Raw genomic sequence first — 27,968 nt, 5'->3', positions numbered from 1 at the left:
GCATTATTGTCCTTTTCCATTTGCCTTTTCAGGATGTGGCAAATGTGCGACAACTTCAGTTTTGTCATCTTTGCTTCCAGGGAGAGTCCAGGCTTGATCTGGCCCAGGACCCTTTGGTTTGTTTTCCTGACTGTCCAGAGTATCCTTGCCACTCTTCTCCAGCACCACTGTCTCAAATGGATGCATCTGAGGGAAGCTCAGAAAGGAGGACCTTTTGGAAGTCCTCCTGGGCAGAAGGCTGAAATGGAGGACAGGTTCCTGGAAAAGGAGGACAGCTGGTTACCCTGTGCAAAGCAGGATAAGTTAATGCAAAATGTAGGACAGTCAAGGCAAAAATGTAGGACATGGCCTAACCTTGATGGCTGAAAACACTCACAGAAATATAAAGGGATGCATCTGTGAGGGATGCTCAGAAGGGAGGCCCTTTTGGAATGCCTCCTGGGCAGAAGGCTGAAATGGAGGACAGGTCCTGGAAAAAGAGGACAGCTGGTCTCTCTCACAGACACACACACACAGACCTCCCCTAAGCAAAGAGGCTTAGTGGAGGGGGAGTGTCCCTTCAGCCTTTGCCAATGAGGCGCCAGGAGGGAGGGTTTTCTGGAGGGAAAGCCATGTCGACCCGCCTTCCCTCTCTCCTGAGGAGGACTGAGTTCTGTGGAGGAGCAGAGTCAGACAGACAGCGGAGAAAAGGCAGCTGCAGCGCAAGGGAACTCGGACTTGTTGGGCGCAGGATTCTCCCTCAGCACCTGCCAGGCCCCAGGTGAGTCCAGGGGGGCAGGCTGGGCGGGAAGAGCCTCTCCTGGGAAGGAGCCCTCCTTCCCAGGCGTCCTCCTTTTCCAGGATATGTCCTCCATTTCAACCTTATGCCCAGGAGGAATCCCCAAAATGTCCTCCATTTTGGGCATGCCTAAGAAGCATGCATTTGTATTTACATCAGTGTTCTCAGCTTCTCATATGGCCGGGCCCTCCATTTTGCAGGAACGTCCTACATTTTTCTCTGCCTTGTCCTCCTTTTGCAGGACCTGTCTTCTGTTTCAGCCTTTTGTCTAAGAGGAATCTCAAAATGTCCTCCATTTTGGGCATGACTAAGGAACATGCATTTGCTTTTACATGAGTGCCCTAAGCTGTCATGTGGTCATCTCCTCCATTTTTCTGAAATGTCCTACATTTTGCTCTGCCTTGTCCTCCTTTGCGCAGGGTGACCAGACGTCTTCCTCCCCCTCCCCCCAGGACCTGTCCTCCATTTCAACCTTCTGATGGGACTGGGAAGAATTTGCTCCTTCAAGATCTAAACCACACTGCAGAAATAATCCAGTTTGAGACCGCTTTAACTGCCCTGGCTCAATGCTAGGGAAATCAAGGAACTACAGTTTGGTGAGACATTTAGCCTTCTCTGTCAGAGATGTCTGGTGCCACAACAAACTACAATTCTTAGGATTCCCTAGAACTTAGCCAGGGCAGTTAAAGCGGTCTCAAACTGGATGATTTCTACCATGTCGATACAGCCTACGATGGTGATACTACGTGCTTTTGGATGCTACTGTACTGTATGATGTGTCATCCTCATAAAGTACAGTAGCACCCAAAATCGTATAGTATCACCGTCATATCAAACCATCGTGTATTGTGCTAGCCAAAGGCAACGAAAAAGAGCTTTTTTAAATGCACCAAACAAAACAAAAGACGCAAGAGTACAAAAGTGCAAAAGACATCCTGACGTTTAACATGTAGTTAAAATTATTGCTGATATAAAATAAAAAGCTTTCCCATTATTGGTAAATGTATACATTGTCGGCATAAAAATCAGATTAATATTTTGAGTCTTCATGGCAATTAATGGATATTTTATTTAACTCTCGCATCCTAATCCTTTTTGCAGCCAAAGGGGGGAAAAATCACCATCGTGAAATATCATATAGCAAAGTAGCATCCATGAAACTATTTTTTTCTTTTGTATACATCTTATATGCATAGACTGGTTAAAAGCTGGACTAAGACTCTGGAGACCAGGGTTCGATTCCTAGCTTGGCCATGAAATCTACTGGGTGCCTTTGGGCAAGTCACACTCCCTCAGCTTCAAGCGAAGGCAATGGCAAACCTCCCCGAACCAATCTTGCCAAGAAAACCCTGTGATAGGGTCTTCTTAGGGTCGCCCTAAGTTGGAAACAACTTAAAGGCACAAAACAACAACACCAATTTTATACACACTTTCTGAAAAATTACATAATAATAATGTTATGCCTAAAACACAGTTTATGTACATTGAACCACCAGAAAGCAAAAGTGTCACTTTTATCAGCCACCATGTGGATAATTCAGGATTTTGGAATATTTTGGATTTCAGATTCAACTTGTATATAGTATATTTATTTGTATGTCAGAATGTAACTGTAAACCAGCATGGTGTAGTGGTTTAAGCATTGAAACATGACTCTGGGGACTAGGGTGCTAATCCCAGCTCAGCCATTGAAAACCACTGGGTGACTTTGGGAAAGTCATACTCTCTCAGCTGCAGAGGATGGCAATGGCAAAGCCCCTCTGAAGAAACCTGCCAAGAAAACCCCAGGATAGGTCCACCTTAGAGTCACCATGAGTTGGAAACAAGTTGAAGGCACACAACATCAAGGAGATAACTGCATCTCTAGACTTATCAAGGGCTGGTTTAATGTGTGAAAAGGGAGAAAAAAGTTTCCACAATGTCCTGGCTCTCCTTTCACATTTGTTCAGTTGCTGACCCTCTTTCTGTTGGAGTGAAGGGTGGGAAGGAGAGGAAATTTATGTACTGGCATAAACTTAGAGGTAACCTCTTTCTCCCCCTCTGATTTTTCTTACAACTTTTTCCTAATGTGTCAAGACCAGCGATTCCTGTCCTCTGCTCTCCAGATATGCTGGATTACAATTATTACCATTCCCAGTGGTTAGAATTATGGGAGTTGCAGTCTGGTACATCTGTGCACAGGGTGGTGGTAGTGGTTCAGATTCAGGAAAGCTGTTTAAACTGTGTGTCAAAAACTGACACTTTCCTTTCTGCTATGGCAATATCCTAGGCATGTTAATAAGAATTCATTGTGTCAGCAAGCGACAGAGAAGTTCTGTTCATGTCTACCCAGAGGTAAACCTCATTGAATTCAATTGGGCTTACCTTCAGGTACACATATTACAGGATGGTTGTTGAAGGCTGCATCCACACTGCAGAAATAATCCAGGTTGACACCACTTTTAACTGCCCTGACTGAATGTTATGAAATTCTGGGATTTGTAGTTTTGTGAGACAACTAGCCTTCCCTGTCAGAATGTATGCTCTTGTGAGAAACTGCATTTCCCAGAATTCATAGCATTCAGCCATGGTAGTTAAAAGCGGTGTCAAAGTGGATTATTTCTGCAGTGCGGATGTAGTTGAAGTGGTATTATATAGCTCAGGGGTGATGAACCTTTTTGTTCTATAAGTAATTTGGCCTAGAATTCCCAGCACAACCAATGTTAAGGACTGTGGGAGCTGTAGCACAAGATGTCCTAAGGAACAAAGTTTCTCCAACTTTGGTACAGATAATGAATAGAAACAGCTGAGTTCCACAACTGGGTGCCAACCATGAGACTGTCATTCTAGTGTGCAAATGTGTCTCTTCCTTATCCCATGGTCAACTAATAGAAATAGACCTGTATGCTTGGAATGCCTTCCAGATTAAGTCTCATGTATTCCAAAGAGTGCAGGAGAGTGGAAAAACTGCTGACCCTGCACCAAAATGTGTGGCTGGTGTTATCAGTTTTTATTATCAACTCTCTTTTAAGGGAGAATGGATAGCATTTACTCCTTTTTTCCTCACCTTCAGTCATTATAACACTGCTGAGGTTCAAAGCATCATCCATTTGTTTGAAGGAGATATTCATGTGCAGCTGTGCGCACAAATTTCTATTTTACACCCCACATCTCATCCTCCTCATTCCTGCCAGACAAGTCTCTATTATTCATATTTGAAAGAAGGGGCATTGAGCCAGAGAAAGATCTAAAGTTGATTAAATGAAGATTATGGCAGAAGTTCAAGCCAAAGTTCAGTATTATCCAGTGCACTGGACCTTCTGTCACTAATTTGTTTTGCTTGCATGTCTTGAATTTGGCATTTGGTATATGAATGCAGCCTGTGTTCATATTACTGTTTTTGGAAGAAAGCAATCAATATATTAATATGCTTAACTTTTGAATCCAGTAATTGCAGATCTAAAACGGGGAATTGCATCATGGCTGCTTCCCTGTAGAAAAGGTACTCAGTTTTGACAGCATTATTGTAAAGCTATTTATAGGAATAATCTCCTGGTTCAGCCAATGCCTTCATGAGGATGTTGCAAACTAGAAATGATTCATTGTGTTGTCAAGAACAACAGTTCTGCAGTTCTCTTCATTATATATACTCATAATATGATCTGCATTGAGAATCTGTCATATTTAATGGGTGTCACATTTAAAAAAAACAAAGCATTGAAATGAAAAAGAAACAATGTTTTTTTAAAGGAAGATATTTAACAGAACAGCTTTGCATTTCTTATGATCTTTAGGTGTCACTAAAAAACAAGTAATAAGAGGTCATGGAGTATACTTGCTAAGATGACAATAATTGAAGATACGTGGGTGCGTACCTTGAAGAGCAGCTGTTACTATTTATTGTATTAAAATATGTATATCCTGCCCAATATTAAAGCATTTATCTCAGCATCCTGCACAATAAGATCAATTAAAAAAATTATAATAATTAATATGTAAAATAAAAAATACAGTCTAAAAGTATGTTAAACTATGTAACAATTTGAAATAGTTAAATCCATGCACATATACAAATTGAATAAAATCACACCTCAAGAATTTTAATAAAAAGTCACATTTTAATTTGGTGTCAAAATAAGCACGGCACTGGCACCAGCTGGGCCTCCAAGGGCCAAAACACACGGCAGAAATAATCCAGGTGGAGACCACTTTAACTGCCCTGGCTCAATGCTAGGGAATTCTGGGAATGGTAGTTTTGTGAGACATTTAGGTGCATCTGTCAGAGAGCTCTGATGCCACAACAAACTACAGTCCTCAGAATTCCCTAGCACTGAGCCAAGGCAGTTAAAGCGGTCTCAAACTGGTTTATTTATGTAGTGTGTTTTGGCCCAATGAGGAGGGCACTCCACAATTGGGGTGCCACAGTAGGGATGGTCTTGCCTTCACACTGTGTATTTTCCCCACTGGTGAGACATATAGGACAGTCTCTCCTACAGACCACGGTCCTTGGGCAGGAATATACAGGGAAAGGCACTGCGGGTATCAAGCTTCCAAGGTGTTTAGGGTTGAAATGCCATTCCAAGCACCTTGAATTCAGAACAGAACACAGTAGCAGCCAAAGAGAAATTCCTGTGAAAATGGTGTCATGGTTTCTATATGCTGTTCCTGCCAGTAGTTTGTGTAGCACAGAATCCATGGTGGTCATGTTTCTCTTCTGTTTATGTAAACTTTTCTCCTTACAAGGTACCATTTCACATTACACAGTTATACACTTTAATTTCACTTTAGCTGCCATGGCAACATCATATAGAATCCTGGGATTTGCTATTTGTCATTGTTGTGTGCCTTCAAGTTACTTCCAGTGTATGGCAACCCTAAGGAAAACCTGTCATGGGGTTTTCTTGGCTTTGTTTAGAAGAGGTTTGCCTTCCTCTGAGGCTGAGAGAGTGTGACTTGCCCAAGGTCACCCAGTGTATTTCCAGGACTGAGCAGGGACTCCAACCCTGCTCTCCAGAGGCATAGACCAATGCTCAAACCATCACACCATGTTGGCTTTCATTTGAAGTTTAGGGAGGGAAATCTAAAATTCTCAAGTGCCTCAGCTTACTACAGTATAAACTCCAGGATTCCATAGGATATTGCCATAATTGTTAAAGTGATATCATAGTAGCATAACTATGTAGTGTAAAGGGACACAAAGAGTGGAGTCAGTGAAATTTGGTCAGACAATCACTTGATACACCACAAGTGATCAGGACAGTTACAGTTGACTGTGTTGATGTGTTCACAGTAAGGAGCATGTGTACAATCTATGCTGTAGTGTAATGGCACTGGAAATCTCTGCAGACCTCTTTCAGTAATTTGCTTTTCCTAGATGTATGCAAGTATAGACATGTATCTGAAATTGTGGGTGGTGAAATGCAGCTTCAGGGAGGGTTTTCGAAAAACAGCGTATGAGAAATGGCACACACATACTCATGGATCATAGCCACAGATACTTTATCCATGAATTCAACAACCCACAGCTCTCTCTCTCATATATATATATATATATATATATATATATAAACAAAAACACCTTGATCTTGTCATTTTATATAAAGGACACTATTTGACTACACCACTGTATATAATGGGACTTGAGTATTCACAGATTTTGATATCCACAGGGGTTGCAACCAAACCCCAGTGCATACCAAGGACCCACTTTATATGTAGTTTGTCCCTCAGCTAAAGGAGTCCAAGTAACTTCCTGTAGCAGTGGTGTAGTATAATATCATATGCAAAGACTGCAACCATGCTGCATGGGAATTGTGGGATTCCAAAAAAAGAAGTTTTCCAAGCTCTGATGTTTTAGAGAAACCTTGATGCTGAAGGCTGTAAGCTGCAAAGCTGTGAACCTAGAGTTCACAACTTGAATCCTTCTGAGCCCATCATATCCCATGGACCTGAGTGATAAGCTGATTTAATTTCATTGACTGCAAAGGGATTAAATTGATACAAACCAAAGTGCTTTTGGCATTAAATAGGTCATTGAAGGGTCTGTAGATGATTTCAGATGCTTCTGAGAATACTTTCTTTCACTTTAAAATTATTTCAAGCCACTCAGAAAAGACGTTAATGTTGGTTATACGAGTAAGAAATCACAGTCTGTTGTTCCAATCAACTTTATGAGTAGGACACATCAATGGCCATTTTTACTTGTCTTATTTAGGATCTTACACATTAAGTCATATTTTTATCAGTGAGTTGCAGTTGATTTTATCATTTGACTGCTATTTTTCTTTTGTGTCTCTTACTGAGTAGCAGCTGGAAAGAACTAGCGTCTTCATTTCATTTTCATCCATATGAAGTGCCAATGTTAGAAGACACAGGAACATAGGGGGCTGCTTTAAATTGAGTCAGAGCATTTGCGTATTTAATATTATCACCCCTCACTGGCAATGTCTCTCTAGGTCAGGGGTAGGCAACCTTTTTGAGCCGGGGGCCGGGTTGCTGTCCCTCAGTCAACTGGGGGGCCGAAGCCAAAAAATAACTAATTAAATATTTTTTTTAAAAAATTAAATAAATAAATAAACCTGGACAAATGTAGGACAACATTTTCAAATGGTGGACACTTTTTTTAAAAAAGTGGGGGACACACAAAAAAAATTGCTGATTTTTAAAAAAATGTTAATATAAATGCATGTTTCTGAGGCGTCTATAGACAATTGTCCCCCTTGCCCCTGTGCGCGAGAGGCCAAAGGCCCCGGCGGCAATCGGCGACAGGACCGGGCTGGGGCCGGTCCCAAGGCCTCACCAGGCCGCATCCGGCCTGCGGGCTGCAGGTTGCCTACCCCTGCTCTAGGTATTCTTTCCTAGCCCTATCTGAAAATATCTAGTGGTCTCCTATCCCAGCCAGACCCTACTTAGATTTTGCAATGAAATGAGATCAGGTGTGTTCAGGGTGAGATGAACATTTTATTTTATAGCAGTGGCATGAAAATTTGCCATACCACCAGTTTGCCATACCACCACTGGAAATTTGCAAAGAGGAGATAAAATGTGGAAAATTGTACTTCGGGAAGGTCTAAATACACCAGATCTTATCTGATTCTGAAAGCTAATCAGGGCCAGGCCTGGATAGAACTTGGATGGGGGACATCCAAGGAGTACCTGGTGCTGTGGGCTATATAGTCAGCCCTCCTTATCCATGGATTTTTTATCCATGGATTCAACCATCCACTGCTTGAAGCCATTAAATATGTATATATAAATTCCAATAAACAGACCTTGATTTTGCCATTTTATATAAGGGACACCATGTTACTACGCCATTGCACTTAATGGGACTTGAGCATCCATGGATTTTGATATCCACAGTGGGTCCTGGAACCAAACCCCTGTGGGTATCAAAGGCCTGCTGTATTTTGGAGGAAGGCAATGGCAGATACCCTCTGAGTATTCCTTGCTAAAGTAAACTCTTATGAAATTCATAGAGTTGCAGGTGAACTGAATGCTCCCGAAACCCTCCAGGAAATATGTTTCTTCTTGAAAGCAAAACTTGGAAGTATTATGTGGTTCAGGTTCTCAATGAAGATTTTAAATAAAACAATTATATAACTTCATTGTCTCATTATGAGATACTGCTACGCAACATGGAAAACAGGAGGAAAAGAAGGAGATGGCACTGTAACTGGATTGATCCAAACAAGAAAGCCACAGCTTTCAGTTTGCAAGACTGGAAAAGGGCAGTTCATGATGGTGCTCTTTAAATACTCTAATTCATAGAGTCACCATAGGTGGAAGTCAACTTGACAGCAAATTAAAAAAAAAACAATTTTATTTGCACAGCAGTAGAAACAGATTCTTTATAGTGCAGGAATCACAGTGTTTACAGGGAAATGAGCTTCAAATAAGTGGAAATGAACTTCTGGTCATTGTTGTTGTTGTGCCTTCAAGTTGTTTCTGATTTATGGAGACCCTAAAACAAACTTATAATAGTTTTCTTGGAAGGTTTCTTTGGGCATTGCCACCCCCTGAGACTGAGCGGGTATGATTTGCCCAAGTGGGTTTTCATAGCTGAGTGGAGATTCAAACCCTGGCCTCCAGAGTCATAGGCCAATGCTAAAACCATCACACCACGCTGGCTCTGGTCATTACCAGCTGTTTCTTTTTAAAATGAGAAACAAGAGATGAAGCTCTTGGAGCTCCTTCTGCCGCGCGTATCGCAACCTTTCTCCGTATTGCGACCCCTTTCTCTCTCTCCCCGCTGCTGTTGGGGTGTCTTTGGGGCATGAAGCCCCAAGGATGCCCCTTTCCAGGCCGCAGGGAAGTGGCCTTTTGCCGCTTTCCTGAGGCCAGGAAAAGCAGCGGATCGGGGCCTCCTGGGTTGCCACTGTTGCAGCTCAGGCCCCGATCTGTCGGGGAAAGAGGCAGGTGCAGGCCGCCCTAAAAGGGCAATCTGTACACAACCTAAGACACTGATGTTGCCCACTTCTGCTCTACAGTGTTCTCCAGATTATTCACATGATGCCAGGTCTCATCTTGGAATTGGGGAAAGCTCCCCATAATAGTTTTATAGTCATAAGAGAAATGTACAGTACAAGAAAGACAATTATTTTATATCCAGTTCCAAAACTGCAGAGCAGGACACTGCCATTTGCCCCTTTCAGATGCAGCTGGTTGTCCAGTGCCATGATATTTTCTGTTATTAATTTCTTTGGTATGAGCTAAAGCACATGATATCAGCATCATTCACAGCCAAACAGAAAAGGCCTGTGCTGATGGCAGGCCTCAGGCTGGGAGGCTAATGCAAAAGAGGATTAATGTATGCTAATTGGTGATCATTATCTGCTGGGAAAGCCCCTGACTCTGAATGGTTTTCCTTTTGCCCTTCTGATGTCTGAGCTGGAATAACCATTAGCCTGTAGAGCCTGGTCTGCCAGGCCCAGGAAAACCCAGAGAAGTGAAGACAAACAGTCACTCAAAGGGAAGGTAATTTTACCATACATCAAAGGAGTCACAGACAGAATAGGCAAACTGGTGAGGAAGCATAACCTGCAAATGGTTTACAAACCAATGAAGAAAATCCAGCAAATGCTTCGCTCAGCCAAGGACCAGAGAGACCCTTTCACAGCCGCAGGAGTTTACTGCATACCATGCAGCTGCAGACAAGTCTACATTGGGACCACCAAACACAGTGTGCAAACAAGAATCAAGGAACACGAGAGACTGCAGACTGGGCCAGCCGGAAAAATCAGCAGTAGCAGAACATGCCACAAACCATCCGGGGCATAAAATACTGTTTGAAAACACTGAAATTCTGGACCATGCCAACAACTACCATGACAGGATGCACAGGGAAGCCATTGAAATCCACAAACATCTGGATAATTTCAACCGGAAAGAAGAAACCCTTAAAGTGAACAAAATTTGGCTACCAGTCCTGAGGAATAGCAAAATGAGGACTCAGCAAATGCAAACCACTCAGAGTCAGGGGCTTTCCCAGCAGATAATGATCACCAATTAGCAGACATTAATCCTCTTTTGCATTAGCCTCGCAGCCTGAGGCCTGCCATCAGCACAGAACAATACACATGCAAATCACTCCTGCATTCCCAGGCTCACACAGTATATATACACCCAACTTTTTCCAGGCAAAACATTCTCTTGAAATGCCAGCCACAGATGCTGGCAAAACATCAGGAAGAAAATTTTCTAGAACATGGCCACATAGCCTGAAAAGCCCACAAAAAAATATGGATGCCGGCCATGAAAGTCTTTGACTTTACACTGAGATGCAGACTTTGTGCCCTAAGCAGCAGTGTCAGTACAGTCACTCCTCTTGTGTATCCAAGGCAAAGCCTATGTAAAGAAGTATTAGAGTGTAAGCCATCAGTTGGATTCTAGCCCTTGTAGCTATTCATTGTGTTAATTAACAAAACAGTACCTTGAAGAGTCATACTTCCATCAGTGAAGAACTTTCCTCCACCAGTACCAATAGTTATCTTTCAACACTGTTATTATGTTCATAGTTGCTTTGGTCCATTCATCACCTGGTAGACAACCTTCTGCTAATCACCTGCTCTCTGTTTAGCAAAACTGGTTGTCTGAGCGGCAACCCAATACTGGGGCCTTACCAGCTTAGTATAAAACACCAGAGCTTGTGCTCCATTGGTATAGTCTTTGAGAATCCAAGGTCACTTCCATGCCACACAGGTGGAAGAGTCTGAGTTTGTGGATTTAATGGAACAATACATTGGTAGAAAATGTGTGATGAGGAAAAATATAGCAGTGGAAAACTTTCTGCCCCATGCCAGTGGGCAGTATGTATTTATTTAATCTATATAATCTTGCTATTCAATCATATTGTTTGCTGAATTTACACTTTTCAAGTATACACCTAAAACCATAGCATGTAAACGGACCAGGGTTGTAGCTACAGCGAGGCTATAAGAATTAGATAATTATAGAAACAGGGTAATTAGAAATAAGAATTCTGCCCTCCAATGAAATTTCCCTTTGGTCTCCAAACTTCTAGTGTTGCAGTAACTTAAAAGTTCAGTTGAGAATTTAGAAATTATTTTAGCATCTAAAGAAAATGGGGAGGCAAAGTGACCAAAGGAATGCAAGCACAGCAAATACAAGAGTTTCAGATGTGAATGATTTTCAGTGGATGTCTGAAATGTTGCATCTAAAAAATAATGTTTGTCCCATAAGACAAGTAAGTATGGGCTCAGTTCCATATACAATATACTGTATATACTCATGTACAAGTCAACCTCATATATAAGTCGAGGGAAGGTTTCATGATCAAAATCATGGATTTTGATATGACCCATGGATAAGTCTGGGTTTTTATTTTCCTTACATTTTTTTTCTTACTTAGGAAAGACAGATAGCTGCACAATCCTTTTGACTGGTAGAACTAATAGCTGTCTGACTTTTCACACTACAGAATTATAGCACTTTGATACCATTTTAACTGTCAAGCTACTTTGAGGGCTTCCAGGTGGAAAATGTTGTGAGCTGTTAAACACATCTTTACAAACCCAGCACTACGGATCATCTGAAGCAGTCAATATGTAATTACTCTTTCTCCAATATTGTGCTGTTACCAACATTAAAAATATTACTTTTGAAAGTCATACAAGTCTGGGGGCTTTTAGAGATTTTTTTTCAAGGCAGGCATAAAGCTGTACATTTCTCCTATAGGAAATTAAGCCTTGTTCACTGGGTTAGTCCTTGACAGTTTTTAGATGTTGGTATGCTTTCAAGTAATTTCCGACATATAGCAACCTAAGGCAAATCTATCATGGGATTTTAAAGGTGTCATTTCAGTGTCATTTTAAAATTCATAATCTCCGTGATCACAGTTTCTCAAAAGTGAAATCACGAACTACCGCAGATTCCAAAATAAAGCTCAATGATGTGTAAGCCATGACAAATAGTTTAAGCCAAGATGGTTCAATGGTATTTTGCAGCAAAGTTTTTGTTAGATTATGCTCTATGTTTGTCCATAGTTATGGGTATTCATTTGAATGGCAGCATGGATTAATGATTTCATATCACAAAGGTTTAGTAAAAACAGGACACAGAAACATTTTAAGTAAATAAAAAATTGGTTCAGAATAAGCTTTGAAAATCCTCTTCCAAACTTGAGCTTTATGGATTTGTTTTTAGCTCTTCCTAATGGAAAAGCTACAGTGGGTAATCTGATGATTAGCCCTGAAGTGAACTTTAAATTGAAAACACCAGTAGCACTTACACTACTCTGTGGATTCTCCCGCATGCTGTGATCAAGCAAATGACAAATGGGCCCAGCTCACCAAACTTCCCTATGATGATCTTCCTGTAGCTGAAAAGATCTTGAGGAACAGATTGGGCAAATAAACCAGCTTTATAGTGACATGATTCACCTCTGGTTTGTTATCTTTAACTGTGCACAAGGCCAAGGCCACTTGCCCTTCTTGGCCTAAGGGTATCTGCAAGCGAGGTCATGCCTCTGTTTTGCTATGAAGCAGCACAGTTAAAGAATGGCAAGCAAGTAGACTTGGTCTTGATCTACATCTTCTATCTTGGAAAAGTTTGTCAATATTCTACATTTCCTACTTAGTTATATTATTATTATGCTTTATTTATATAGCACTGTAGATTTACACAGCGCTGTACATACAAACAATAAAATAGATAAAGTAAACCAGCCCATGGGGTACAATCTAAGAAATAATAGCTTAATACATATAAATAATACATAACAATACAGGAAAGTGTTCAATAAAGTAAAGTAGGCAACAAATTAAAAACGTCAAATAACAAATAATAGTCACGCAGTGTCTGGGAATGCTTCTCTGAACAGGATAGTCTTCAACTCAGTTTTGAAACCGAAACTATGGCCCTCTACAGACGGACCTAAAGTGTGCCCCCATCACGTGCTAGGGGTTGGCCGAAGGCACACCGCCCATACTGGCCTCACCCCTAGCATGTGACGGGGCGTCAAAATGGCGGTGCCCTGTACACACAGGTGTCGCCATTTTGACCCGATGGACGCTTAGTGTCTGCACGTCCCAGCGCGTTTGTGATGCCACAAGTGTGTCATTGGCGCATTGCGACGTCACAAACATGCCACAAGAAGAACTCACTTTTTAAGGGTTCTTTTTGCTCTGCGGGGAAGCCCCACAGTCTGGAGGCTGCGGCTTCCCTGCGGAGCAAACAAGGGCAGCAGGAGACCATCCTTTTTGGGCGGTCTGTATCCCGCCTATATATGCTTAAGTAATGTCTCCTGGCCTGATAACCAACCTGTCTTAATAGGTAACAGCTGCATTGGGCGAAGGAGGTCTGTTCAGCTGACATCTGGGGCACAAGAAAGATGACATTTCCAGTTCCCTCCCACCAGCAAGCAAGGCTGCAATGAAGAATTCTGATTTTTGTATACTTTTGGTGGGAGGGGACAGCAAATTTCATCCTTCTTGTGGCCTGATCTCCAACTGAACTTCGTTTGCCCAACGTGTCTTAAGGTGGGCTGGATGGGCATTTATAATCATGACAGTAGTGCCACACTTGTAACTACATAGTCTTACTTAATACAAGGCAGTTACAAGTCTGTAAATGCAATCAAGAATGCTAGCCATTATTTTTTGGCCTACAGCTCCCAGAATCTCGTACCAGGAGACTGTTTGCTAGGAAATTTGCCAGGAGATTCTAGGAACTGTAATCTCTAAAAAGTAACTTTTCCAGGCTCTGGTTTTAGGCTCCTTTGTTTTCCTATTCTACAAGGGCTCTCAGAATAGCTAACATCATCAAAGCACAAGAAATACAATAGAAACAAACAGAGCATCCAAAGATATGCTTATGTTCAGCAAGTGAAAAACACATTATTCAGCAACTTGAAAACAAGTCATCCTGACAATATGAGCTATTTGACAGTGGAATAGTGTTTCCTTCTTTGGAGGTTTAAACAGAGGCTGGACGTCCATCTGTCAGGAGTGCTTTCACTTTGTGTTCCTGCATGACACCAGGTTTGTCTGATTGGTCATTGTGGTCTCTTCCAGCTCTGTGATTCTAATCTAAGGTAAAAACAAGTTTGTTTGTTTAAAAAAAGGCAAAATCATCTAAGAAGCTGGATCAAATAGTATGACTAGAAGGAGATCAGGGTTAGCACCAGAAGAGCTTCGTGGGGGAAGTATGCTAGATTTGGGGCACCACAGTTGAGAAGATCCCATTCAGAATCAATATTTGTTTCACTGCTAAAGGCAGTAGGATCCTGAAAAAGGCCCCTGCGGCTCTCTGGTGTAGTGCCCATCATCTTCCAACTATACGATTCATCACCATAGCCCCTATAGTCACATCATCAAGAAGAGCCCAGAAATGTAGGCAAATTTCTGTTGTCTGTATCAACAAACTTGTTCTTGCAGTTTGCATCTTCACCAGGAGGAGGTCTTCTGTAAAGCTAAGGGGTTCTAAACACCTAAAATACTTTGCATAATAACCAAAATTGCTTACAACTGAGGTGGATATTGCTAGAGATATATAGAAAAGCTAATGGCTTATGTTTTCTTGCTTGATGCTTGGTTAAGATAATATAAAAAGCAAATGTCAGAAGGTCAGTGTGTAGACATGAGATGTGCTATGTTAGCCAAAAATTTGCTGAAGGAAGGGAGATGGACTTTTGTGGTCACTCTCCCCCCTCCCATCTGTCTGATTTTGGTAGGACCCATTCAGACAAGCCAGACTGCAACAACAATCTGCAACTTAGCAATATTTATAAGAGTTTCACTTCTTGATTTTTGCAAACAAGTGTTTAGGCATTTGGAAATGTCAGCTAGAGAAATGACAACGAATGTAATATATCATAGGAAATGCTCTATGTGGAATGTATGTCTGTGGCTGAGTGTGAAGCCCAGCCTCCTATTGTTCTAATGTTATAAAAATAGATGTTTGGGCATAGATCAGGGCTCACAGGCTCTGGAAATGATTCCTCTGTGAGTCGTCGGATGGAATAAAGCTTGTATTCCTCTCCTACCTTGGGCCTTGGTTTCCAGTTATTTGCATCCCATATCTGCAACACAGCAAATGATTACTGTTGCTGGAAAAAAAGCCTAGAAGGAATGGTGAAGTCAATGCGGGTGGTCATTGTCTCTGTTAATTAAAAAAAGTACCAGTGTTTTACACTTGTGAAGCTTAGATCCACTAGACCAGGGGTCGGCAACCCCCGGCCTGTGAGCCACATGCGGCCCGGCAAGGCCGGGGGACCGGCCAGAGCCCGGTCCTGCCGCCGATTGCCAAAGGCCCCGCGCCGGCGGCAGTCGGCGGCAGGACCAGGCCCCTCGTGCGAGTTCTTTGGGGGGCCGCTGGCCTCCTTCCTCCTTCTTGGCCTCCATGGAGGCCGGGAAGGAGCCAGCGGGGCCGGGAAAGAGGGGGAGGCCTCCAGCGCTGGCGGCCCCCCGCCAGCTCTTTCCTGGCCTCTGATGGGGCCTGGGCCTCGTTAGGGGCCAGGAAACAGCCAGTGGAGAGGCCTCCAGCGCTGGCGTCCCCCCCCCCGGCTCTTTCCCGGCCCCCCTTGGAGCCCTTTCAGCCAAACGGAAAAGCCTGGGATGGGTGCCCAAGCCCCTCCCTTCGGCCTCCCTCCCCTTCGGCCGAAAGGGCCCCTTGGAGCCCGTTCGGCCGAAGGAAGGGACCGAGGAGGAGAGGGCAGGCACATGCCTCCTCCTCCCCACGGTGCTTTGGCAGACCTGAGGTGTCCTTCGGAGGACACCTCAGGCCTGGCGAAGCCCCGAAGAAAGGAGCAGGTGCCACGTGCCTGTTGCTCCTGCCCCTCACGGGCCCTTACTGGTCCCCAGCTGTCTCTGAGATGCAGCTGGGGGCCAAGGAATAATAATAATAAATAATAAAAATTTTATTTATATACCGCCCTTCCTCAGATCAGGGCGGTTTACATCATTTAAAAACATCATACATACAACATTAAAAACATTACAATAAAAACAAAAAAGCCCCGAGTTAGCCGGTCCTCTTGCCGGTGCGACGGAAGGAGGTCCATAGGACAACTTAATCGGGGAATGCGTTGCCAAAAAGGAAGGTCTTCAAATCCTTTTTGAATTGGGCCAGGGAGGTGGCCGAGCGGAGCTCTATGGGCAGCGTGTTCCAAAGGAAGGGCAGGAGGAGCAGGCGCGTGCCTGTCACCCCTTCTCCCAACCCCCGCCCCACTTCTAGCTGTCTCTCAGACAGGGGGAGGTCGGGAAAGGGAGCAGAGAAAGCCCCGCCCCCAGAGGGTGGAAGCTCTCCCCTGGCTTCGGCCCCCCAGTTGTCTGAGGGACAGCATCCCGGCCCCCGGCTCAAAAAGGTTACCTGCTCCTGCACTAGACTAATGCTGAGGACAACTGTGGTATCCATGCAGTACCATAGGAGGGCTGAGTATTTCCCTAAAACATTGGGTTTTTCTGAGGTTAATTTGAAACAAGTGCATCTTTCACTGCACAGTATAGGCACCTGTTGTCCCTTTGTTACATATGCTCTGAATATTAACACTACCATCATTGAATGGGGGTTTCTTAGACTGTTGTACTTCATGGTGTAAAGTCAGGCATGTCAGGTGTAGCCTTCAGCATCTCCCAAATGGCCCTTCTGCCCCCCAGTATCTTGATAGTGTGGGTACAGCCATGGCTGGGGAAAGTTATCTTGCTGGGAAGTACTCTTAACTCCCTCATTGATGCTCTGCTGGATCATGATATTCTGTCCCTTCAGAGCAATGCTGCATGTAGTGGTGGGGAAATTCAAATTGTGGACACTAACCATAGCCAGTTGGGCTGGACTAGTGGACAAATGGCCACCCAGTGCCTGAGGCTGTATGGCTGTCACCAAAGTTTTGGGCCAGAAGTTAGATTGGAAGTGGCATTTCTTAGGGCTTGGCATGTTGACAACTGCAGTTGTGAGGACAACTAACCAAGAATACTGAATATATCACTACACTATAAATACTGAGGACTGTGTGGGATGGAGCCATGGCAGTTAAAGTTATATCAAATGACTGTAACTAGGGTTCCCACATCTCAGGGTTGGACCCCCAAAGCCAAAGGGAGGAATCTCAAGGTGAGAGCATTGGCTTAAAAACTGCATATATATGTTATCCTCATTTGTTAGATTTCCTGTTTATTTGTATGGCATAGTCTGTGCAACTGTGATTAATGCTTAATGACATCACCAGGGCCTGCCCCCATGACACTGGAAGAGGTTTCACCTAGACCATAGGGCTTGACCATGAAATCTTAGGCTTTGAGATAGGCTTTACCTGGAAACACTATGACTGTAGATACATTCCCATTTTCATTTTGGAATGAAACCTTTTCCAATCACCCTGGTGGGGGAAAGCTACCCTGCTGTTTTCCCTAGATCTCTGTGGAGCTTTTGGCAGTATCAATCATGGTATCCTTTTGGGTTGTCTAGCTGGAATGGGTAAATAAATCATTCTACATGCAAAGGGGATGGAGAAGAGATGGAGAATAGATTTATGCCCACATGGTGCCCTGCTGTTAGAATGATTAGGTGTTGGGATTAACTGGGAAGATTTTCACTTAGTCTTTTATGCAGCTGCTGACCACTTAGGCTTTCTCTGCCTGCTAAATATGGGATAGCTGCATCCTGTCATAGGTTATTAGTTGGAAAATAATTGGGTACACATAACATCATTTCCCCCTCTGTAGTCTTGTTTTTTCCAGCAGATGCTGTTAGAGACCTATAAAGTCTTTAATTCTGTTCCCTGGCAGAATAGTTGCATATGTATTTGCTTTCTCAAAAATATAAGGGCAAGGTGAAATAAGTAGTAATTAAGGAAACAGAAACTTCTTTCTGCCAGAAAATCCTGTTTTGGTGGCGTATTGATTAATCTAGAGAAGGCCAAGTACCTGCGTTCCCATTTCCTATCTATCCAAGTGCACTCTGAAACTCCTTTTCTAGGGAAGTTCCCTTGCTGTTGTCTTTTCACCATCAAGTGAAGACTTTCCTATTCCACCTGGTAAAATCGTAGAATCTTAAGAGTGGAAAGGGACAACAAAAATCATCTACTCCAGCCTCCTGCCATGTAGGAACACACAATTAAAGAACCACTGAAAGATGTCCATCCAACCTCTGTTTAAAGACCACCGAAGATGGAGAGTCCACCAGTTTCTGAGGCCATTTATTTCACTGTCAAACAGCTCTTACAGTAAAAAAAAAAGTTCTTCCTAATACTTAGGTGCAGTCTCTTTCCTGTAATTTGAATTCATTGGTTCACGTTCTAGCCTCTGGAGCTACAGAAAACAAGCTTGATCCATCTTCTACATGGCATCTCACCAGATATTTAAAGATGGCTATCATGTCACCTCTCAGTCTTCTCTTTTCTTGTGAAACATACCCAACTCCCTAAGTCATTCTTTATAAAACCTGGTCACTTTGGAGATATGCTGTTTAAATGACACAAGCATCTTAAGAGGCCAAAAGCTGTGCCAAAGCTGCACTCCAGACCTTAGGACTGGAGCATGGCTTTGGCACAGCTTCCAGCCTCTTAGGACACATGTATCATTTAAACAGCATACCTCCAAAGTGACCCAAAGCAGCTTTAGTTAGGCCTGTCTGTTTAGGCCCTAAGTCACCTTGAGACCCCACTCTTGGGGAAGAAAGTGGGATATAAATAAACTGATTCATTGGTAGAATATGTGCAACTCTTGACTTTTCCCTTTGCAGAGAAAGGACGGGGAGCAAGGAGAGAGCAAGCATGTCACTGGCCTCCTGGTTTGGATGGAATGAACCCTCCAGTCGCATTTCCCAGAGAAGCCCCATAGAAATGGTGGTGGAGACCCTGATGATGGAGCTTGGCTGGCAGATCAAGGAAGCGGAGAAGCAGCAGCGAGAGCGAGAAAATGAGTATCGTAAGATAAAGACGGGTGTTGACTATGGCTGGCTGGTTAGCTACCCAAAGCATAGTTATGATATCAGTCCAGGGGAGCGTCTGCAGCTGGAGGACATGTGCTCCAAAATACATCCCTCCTATTGTGGGCCTGTCATTATCAGGTATGGTGACACCTTTCCCTCTCTCTGGTGTGAGAGTTAAAAGACAGTGGCCATGGTACATTGTTGCTGCGACCTAGGTAAATCCTTATTGTTCAGGCTGATTTGTTGCAAAAGGAGGATGGTACCACATTTTCTCACCTTGGTGTCTGTGTGTGAGCCCTATCACACCTATAGTCAATACACTCAATTAGTGTGTGATGTTGACACCCAGGACAAGGCCAGAAAACTCTCCTTTACTTTCTCAGAAGGGGTTTGTTCCAATAGTATTTGTTCCACAAATGAAAAATGGTAGAATCTAAAATGCCAGCATATCTTAACTTAAAGACCTCCATGCCAGTAACTAAACCTTAGGAGAGCATTTTAGCCTTTCAGAATTGGGGTTCTAATGTTAATGAAAATCTACCAAGTAGTTGTGTCATGGGGAGGGGCCATCTGGAGAAGCCCAAAGGGCCAGTGATCTCCAGTGCAACAGATAAAAAAAGACTCCAGTCACAAATCTCCTTATCACAAGAGATCACTTGTGAGGGCATGTGTGGAAACATAAGGCAACTGCTTTCCAATTGATGGGAATGGACCTAGCAGCTGCTTAATGGTAAGTGTGGTTTAGGGGACTTTCACAATCCCTACATAGCTCCTAAACTAGGGGCTGCAAAGGAATTGTGAATACATAGCAATTACAAAGGTGTAACTGTAGGTTATGGATTCACAATTGCCCAACAGGATTCCTGCCTGCCTGTCTGTAAGACTCTATACTTTTAATGGTAACTGATAGGAAAAGTAATTTGTCCTTCCCTGACTGTACCCCACATTTGTTTCTCTACATCTCAAACTTGTTAATAAGATGTGTTTTCCCGTTTTCTTTCGAGAGTATTGTGTGTGTGATCCTATATCTTCCAATGCTCCACAGCTTTTTTTTTCTTTTAAAGTACTTACAACTTTGCTTCACTTAATATGGCCTGACACATCTTTTTCTTTGCTTGATATATCAATTCTGGGTTTTGGAAATTACTTAAATTTACATTATTTATGAATTATTTTGCTATTTTTTTCATAGTAGCTTAAAAATTCCACACAAGATGAACAACCTCTTTACAGAAGCACTTCCCACTTTGTTTTAAAATATAGATTTAAAGTTCAAATGTTTGTGCATGTTCCATTCCAGGTGTGAACTATGTGTTGGGTCTTTCTTCCTTCCTTTCTTTCTTTTTGCCTAATAGATTTCGTCAGCTTGTTACTGAATATGAACCAGAAGCCTCGGAAGTATCTCGGCTTTTCCGTTCTGTTCTGCAGGATGCCATTGAGAAGAGCAAAGAGGAAGAAGAGGCAAAGAAGCTTGCAAGACAGTGGAACACAAAGCACAAAACAAGCCTCTCCCTTACAACATTCAAATCCCGAGCCAGGATTTCACCATTCAGCAGCGATATCAAGACTATTTCGGAAGATGTCGAGAGAGGCACTGATCCTGCCAGGAGAGTATGGAGCATGCCTGAATTCAGGAGTACCAAGGACTACTGATTTTATTTATAACAATCACATTTTAGAAACAGACCATTTCATTCATTAATTTATTTACTTATTTATTTACCCTTTTTGATTGGCCTTTTTTTGTCTCCTATATGGTACCCTTTCTTGGCTCTGTTCTGTTTTGAATTCACACGAACATATTTTGGACATCTTTTCTATACATCTCTGTGCTTGTTCGTGTTTTTCACTCTGTGTGCGTGCATAACAAACTTTTCATACAAGACTGACCTCTAGTAATACAAGTGGCCAGCTGTGTGGTATGCTGTGTGAAAAACTACATAAAACTTAGTGTGTCTTCTGTAGACTGAAACTGAAAGAGAAGCCCAGAAAGTAATTGTGAATATCAGCTCTCTGTTTTTGTTCCAACCATCTTCCAGATATCTCTCCCACTGTAACTAACATGGATGCACATACTCTATAGACCAAGGGGGAATAGTGCAGAGTCAGACATAGGCTGCCCAAATGTTATTTCTCCTGAAATGTTCCCCAATGGTCATGAGAGTCAGTTTTGACACATTTCTGTCCAGGCCATTTTTTTTAATGAAATGACCCCAAAGTTGACTTCAGGATCACTTCCTGTTGGAAAAGATGCCTCTCCTGGGCTTTACATAGTCCAAGGGGACCAAAAATATGGTGAAATTGTTCCCACTGCCCCTGGGGGTATCTTGAGCACTGCCCTAGATTTGGGCACAAACATATTTCAAAGTTTTTCAGAAATGTGTATTTTGTCGGTGTATATGTCCCTTTGAGGATTCTATGGAGGGATGTGGACCCCAACCCCCCAGTTTCTTACCCCTGTTTAAACCAACCTCCTAAACAGCTCCAGCCAGTTATTTAGCAGCATATGCATTGTTGTGTGCCTTCAAGTTGTTTCTGACTTAGAGTGACCCTGTCATGGGGTTTTCTTGGCAAGGTTTGTTCAGAGAGTGTTTGCCTCTTCCTTCTGAAGCTGAGAGAGTGTGAGTTATCCAGTGGGTTTCCATGTCTGAATGGTAATTCAAACCCTGGTCTCTACAGTCATAGTCCAATGAGAACATGCTGGCTCTCTAGCAGTATAACTAGGGATCCACAAAAAGCAATTGCTGTACCCATGACCATACTCTTAAATTCTGACAGCCAGCTGCAACATTGTCACATTTACTCCTACACAGAATTCATGCAGCTTAACAAAATCTCAAATGAACAGCTAACATCACAAGATAGTAGAATATGCTCTTTTCCAAATGGTAGCCAGCTGTGACAACAGTGTCATGAGCTGAAGCAGTCGAAGAGTTCCTACAAAGATATACTGCTGATTGTTATGGCAAACCTTTCATACAAGGCTGACCATGTATGTATAAAAGGGCCCACATTGATCTGTTGGCAGGTGGGGAATCTTTGCTCTTCCAGATCTTTTGGAGTTGGCTCTCAGAAACCCCAGCCAGCATGGACAAGGCATTATGGACATCAGAGGACATCAAAAGTGCCACAGGTTTGCCTCTAAAATAGGAGGTGGGAAAGCTGAACCTCACTGACTATAAAATCCAGCCCAAATTTGTGAATGTGGGAGACGAGAATGACAGTTGTTTAGTGGGAGCTAATCTAATTTATATTTTGCTGTCTGGGGTGTTTGTACCTTCTTAGAGATTAGTAATTAGATGACCCTTATGAGCTGCTTCTCAGAGCAATGGAGGTAAGACTCCATTCTTGTGAGGAATAGAGACATCCATGCAGATAATTTAGCATACTCCTCTTCAACGCCGTGGTAGGGCGGACTTGCATAAATTTATCTTTTCTGTTGCCAAGAGCTCTTTAAAACTAGAAAGAGCTACCAGCTCTTATGCTAGTGAAAAGAAAAGAAGAGGTTTTGATGCACCGTTTCCATGGTGCAGCTACTGTCACATTTCCTAATGGTGATCTGAAACTTAAGGTTGTGCATGAGAACTTTTCACTGGTTTGTGCTTTCCTTCCCTGTCTGAAGAAAGTTGTTTATGTGTCTGATCACAGTATGTACAAAAACCATTCAGTTCCAACTAGAACAGACCCATTGAATTAACTGCCGAGTGGTAAACTGACACATACATCCCGTGGATACAATAGGCCTACTCTGGTTGCGACTACTAGTTATGGATTAGATTAAAAGAGAGCACAGTTTGGATCATTTATTTTCTGGGCTTCAAGATTTCTTTGGAAAGATTTTTCTAGAGTTAGCCTTCAAATATATTAACAAAACAGAGCAGTGTGGATTTGCTGCACTGAAGAATTTTCTATCTCATTTCTCTTTATTTTCCTGAGAATACAAGCAAAATATTATTTGATACCAAACTCAGGGCTTAAAAATATCAAATCCAGTTTGAACCTGGAACACTTAAACTCAGGAGCAAGGGGGGAGAATCCAGACTATTTTGACAGTCAAGCATTTGCTATATTATTTTTTGTATCTTTGAATATTTGTAGGGTTATGGTGTTTGTATATTGCTTTTCCAACATTAAAATAAGAAGCAAAATTTCCAAACATGGGAGTTTAAAGGCTAATGGCATGTAGTCCCTTACTTGGACATTTCTTTTTAAACCTTTTCCACCAACACAAGAGTTCAGCCCCTGGGAAGATGGAGGGAGCGGCTGTCCCAGAGGAATTCTGTCAGTCTGTATTGATCTACATTTAATAGGCCATTTTTTAAAAAAGGCAAACATTAGTTTATTGTGGACTCCCCTTGCTGTAACTAGTACTATGTGTATTCCTTTTTGTGTTTGGGAAAATATAAGAAAAGCATGTAAAGCCATTTTCTAGTCATATGATCAACTTTTGTATCTGTGAGTGAATGTTTGTTGTATTACATTCTCAAATACATTTCTTTAATTTTTAGCTCCCCTTCTGATTGATTTATATATTGTGTTCCATTTATTAGTAGCTATAGTAGTATTTCTGGCAGATTTGTAAATCTTGAGCACCAATTATGACAAAGGTTTCCCCAATTTAAATATAAATCCATTTATTTCAGCATACTCTGAATAGGATAAGCGCTCTGGAGCTGGGTATTGACATTTCTTAAGGCTATAATCATATAGTAAAATGTCCAACTAAACACACGTAGGATTGTGCTGTAGAGGATGATGGTAGTATAAATGGTAGTATATATATATAGGCTGTAATATTGTCTCCACTTACTCAGTGTACCTCTGAGCAAACATGTGTAGCCTATAAGGTTTGCACCATTAATAGCCTAGAAGATTAGAAAGTGAAGGGAAAAGAGCATTGGCAGCAGGGGCTGGGGGGAGGATATGGGTTATGGAAATTGCAAAGCCAGTTTTCTAGAAAGCATTAAAGAAATGTATAGAACATAGGCAAGTCTAAAGACATATAATTAAATAGCAAAGTCAGAATCATCCATGCCATTGTATTTCTGATTTCTATGTATGGGCGTAAAAGATGGAGAGGGAGGAAAGCTGACAGGAAGAAATTTAACTCATTTGAAATGTGGTGCTGGAGAAGAGTTCTATGGATACCATGGTTGGAAAGACAAATGAATGGATCTTACAGCAAATCATGAGAGAAGGAGACTCATTGGAGAAAACAATAATGCTGGGTAAAGTGGAAGACAGGTGGAAAAGAGGGTTATTCAGTCAATTAGAAGCTTCAGTCAAAAAAGCTATGGCCCTCAGTTTGCAGGGCTGTTGATGACTAGGGATTTTGGAGGTCTCATTCACAGGGGTGATAACAACAATGACAAAAATAACAACAGAAAACAGATTTTTTAGAAGAAGAAGAAGATGATGATGAAGAAGAAAAGATTGCTAAAGAATTAGCATGGCTTCTGCAAGGGGAAACCTTGTTGATTAGAAATTGTTTGTAAAAATATCAACATAATTCACTGAGACACCCATAGCTATCTTACAGTTTTGTTTTTCAAATTTCAACAAGGGTTGGACAATCTGCACCAAAGGCTCTTAAGAATTAATGAAAGTAATGAGAAGATTCTTTCAAGGTAGGAGGAAGACTGGTTGTGTAACATATTAGTAACTGATGAAACATCAGGCAGCAAAGGATGGGGATGAACCCAGTCAGGAAGGAAAGTAACAAGGCTTCCCAAAGGTGAGGAGTTTAGTCCCACAAAGTCACAACTTGGTACAGAAGCCAAACAGAATTCAACTTAACAAAACAGACATTTTATAACATTGTCATCCAAACACATCCTTAAGTGTCAGCCACTTGGCATGTATTGGTTTGTTTAGTGAGTTACAATAGGAAAAGTTCAACGTATCATGTTGTAACCCATTTTTATGGTCATTTTGAAGGTGGGAACTCTTTACCAACTGAATAACAACCAAACTCCCACCCATCCACAGCCCCTCCTTCCATGGCCAGTTCTTTGTCACTGGGGAGCAAGGGGATTTCAGTGGAGATATCCAGTGACTGATCTGTAGCAGGATGGGTTGCAACTGGCATTCACACTGACTTTCAGGGTCCTTGGGAGGTCCCTTGCAAATGACATCATTGCACCATGTTCAGCTACAGAAAAGTGGCTATTTGTGTCTCAGCTGATCTCTTTGCTCTCCAGTAACAATGACATGGAAAGAGCTGTGTGGAGAGGGCTTGTGTCACTTCAGAAATGGGGGTTGGAAGGGGAGTAGAATGGGGAGATGTGACAACATGCCACACATGTCCTCCTCATGTAGTATCTCAACTCTTACTACTTTTTTGCCATTGTCAGTGTAATGACAAAACACATGCCTTGCCTTTTATTTTGGCCAGGCATGATGGCAAGAAGCAGAAGTTATATATTCTGGTTATTGATAAACTGGTACCGTGTGGGAAGGGGGTACTGGAATTCTCTGTGGGTTCTGGAGATACAAGATGTTCAGAGCTAATGCCAAACCTTTAGAGCTAACCCTTGTATTAACCTACAGTAAGCTGGAATTCCTACATGATTAGAAAATACCCCTGAACACAATGCACATTTTAATATACTTGGATGAAGGTTAAAAGGAAAGTGAAAAAAAATCAAAGTGTAGTTATACCAAAAACATAAATCATGAAAAAGTAATGAAACCATAATGTGAACTGTAGATTCCTGCATCCTCTGCCCTTTCCCCATTTCCCAGAATGGTATCCAATTTATCCATCCAACAAACAAACCAGCTTTCCTAGGTGAAATGGAGGGGCAGATGCCCTGAGCATGACTTGAAGATCTGGGAAAGTTGGGGGAAGAGAGTATGTTTTCCAGAACATATCTGGAAAAAGTGGAAGTCCGTTCATACAACACTGGATTTTACCCTTAGGCAGGACTCATTCAATGTAAAGCACTACGACACAATTTATAATTTATGCCAGGAAAAAAAGAGTTCCATATGAGCAACTGAGGCAGGGTTAACCAAAAATATGGTTTGATAGATGTAGTATTTGTGTTCATTCTAGCATAGCATGTTAATCCAAGTTTGTTACACATGGGGACATTCTCTAAGGAAGTGCAAAAACAAATTTAAGCATGGGGAGAATATGAAATACTTCTTCAGAATTTCAGTATTTTTTTTACAGTTAATTGGGCACTGCTTAGATATATAAATAGCAGAGCATTTCCATTTGTCACTGCATTTCTTTTCTGTTAAGGATTAGTGTGAACCTTCACATTTACAGATGGAGAGGGTGCCCTCTACTGTTACTTTTTGGGTTTCACCAAGCTGAAATCATAAAACTTTATAGATTTGAGTATCCCTTATCTGAAATGCTTGGGACCACAAGCATCTCCGAATTGGGATTTTTTATTTTTATTTTTTAATACACAACTAGTGTAATATGTTCCTTGTTGTGTGTCTTTAAGTCATTTCTAACTTATGGTGACCCTATCATGGGGTTTTCTTGGCATGATTTATTCAGAAGAGTTTGCCATTGTCATCTGCTAAGGCTGAGAGAATGTGATTTGTCCAAGGCCTCCCAGTGGGTTTATGTGGTCATGCTGGGATTCAAACCCTGGTCTCCAGTCACAGTCCATTGCTCAAACCACTACACCATGCTGGCATGTACCTGTACTGTACTTTTGAGGCTGGAGAGAGACATGAGGATCTCTGGAATAGCACGTACTTGCATTCCTCAGTCTCTCTCCAGTCTTGTTTCTTTTTGCCGCCAGCCATATGCATCCACCTTCATGGTGGCAGCAGTGGGCAGCACTCCTGCTCTTTGTCTTACTCGAGCCTCTCGTCTTGTTTGTTCGCTGTTTGTGTTGTATATGAGATGCAAGGTTGGAAAGAGACTGTGGATCTGAGAGGAACCAGCAAGAGCGCCACAGTCCCAGCCGCTGCCCTGAAGCAAAGGCGAGCTGCTGGTGGCAAAAGGTTTCAGTTTATCGATGTTTTTGGATTTTCATGCTGAGGTGCTCAACCTGTACTAAAGCTGATATAAAATACTGTACATTATTGACTCACTGCTTAAAACTTATTGGAAACGTAACTGCAGCCTGCAGTGACAGGATTGTTCACATTAAGCAATACTGTAACAATATTGGCCCGGGACAGACGGGCGTAATGGGGCGCCGTCGTCACGTGTGAGGGGCGGCGCTTACAGACGCCCCTCTTACATGACAAGGGCATCAAAATGGTGGCATCCTGTACAGATGGGAACTGCCATTTTGACGCAACGGATGCTTAGTGTCCGCACGTTGCAACGCTATTGTGACGTTGCGAGTGTGCCATTGGCGCACTGTGGCATCCCAATCACGCCACAAAAAGAACCTGCTTTTTGCGGGTTCTTTTTGGTGCGTGAGGAAGCCGTGCGGTTTGTTCCTCACACAGCAAAACAAGGCAACGGAACAGGGATGGGGAATGTATGGCTGTCCAGATGCACTGCCATTATGTAACAAATACAAAAATTATATTTTTCTAGTCATACAGATTACGGCATCCCTACTAAATACAACATTCAGTTTCAGCTTTTCTTTTTATAACGCAAACTTATTAAAAGGGCGATGTGACATTATTGTATCATGTTCCCTCCTCCCACCACTCCTTCACTAATGTCAGCCAATAATGTAGAGTGGGACAAAACTGCATGATGACACCATGCTTTTTTCCTACTAAACATTAAGAAAAAAAAATGAACATCTGTATTTAGCTAGTTACATGACTTGTTCAGTTGTAAGCATTTATATAATCTGGAAATCTAATTTTTTGCTTTTGGAATGAATTCATT

At 42.2% G+C, this 27,968-nt stretch overlaps 1 protein-coding gene across 1 annotated transcript; it reads left to right on the top strand.

Annotated features, from left to right (window-relative positions):
• The first annotated feature begins 669 nt into the window (after window positions 1-669).
• On the top strand, window positions 670-23,651 carry LOC149310585 (protein RD3-like). The gene is made up of 3 exons (XM_089529255.1): window positions 670-760; window positions 18,956-19,282; window positions 20,500-23,651. The coding sequence occupies exons 2-3, from the start codon at window positions 18,987-18,989 to the stop codon at window positions 20,795-20,797; spliced, it is 594 nt and encodes a 197-aa protein (XP_089385381.1). The 5' UTR covers window positions 670-760; window positions 18,956-18,986; the 3' UTR covers window positions 20,798-23,651.
• The last annotated feature ends 4,317 nt before the right edge of the window (window positions 23,652-27,968 follow it).

The sequence above is a fragment of the Sceloporus occidentalis genome, unplaced genomic scaffold (genome assembly GCF_023333645.1).
Source record: "Sceloporus occidentalis isolate IW3139 unplaced genomic scaffold, rSceOcc1.0.p SCAF_6, whole genome shotgun sequence".
NCBI lineage: Eukaryota > Metazoa > Chordata > Lepidosauria > Squamata > Phrynosomatidae > Sceloporus > Sceloporus occidentalis.
This window is presented reverse-complemented; position numbering and strand designations above follow the sequence as displayed.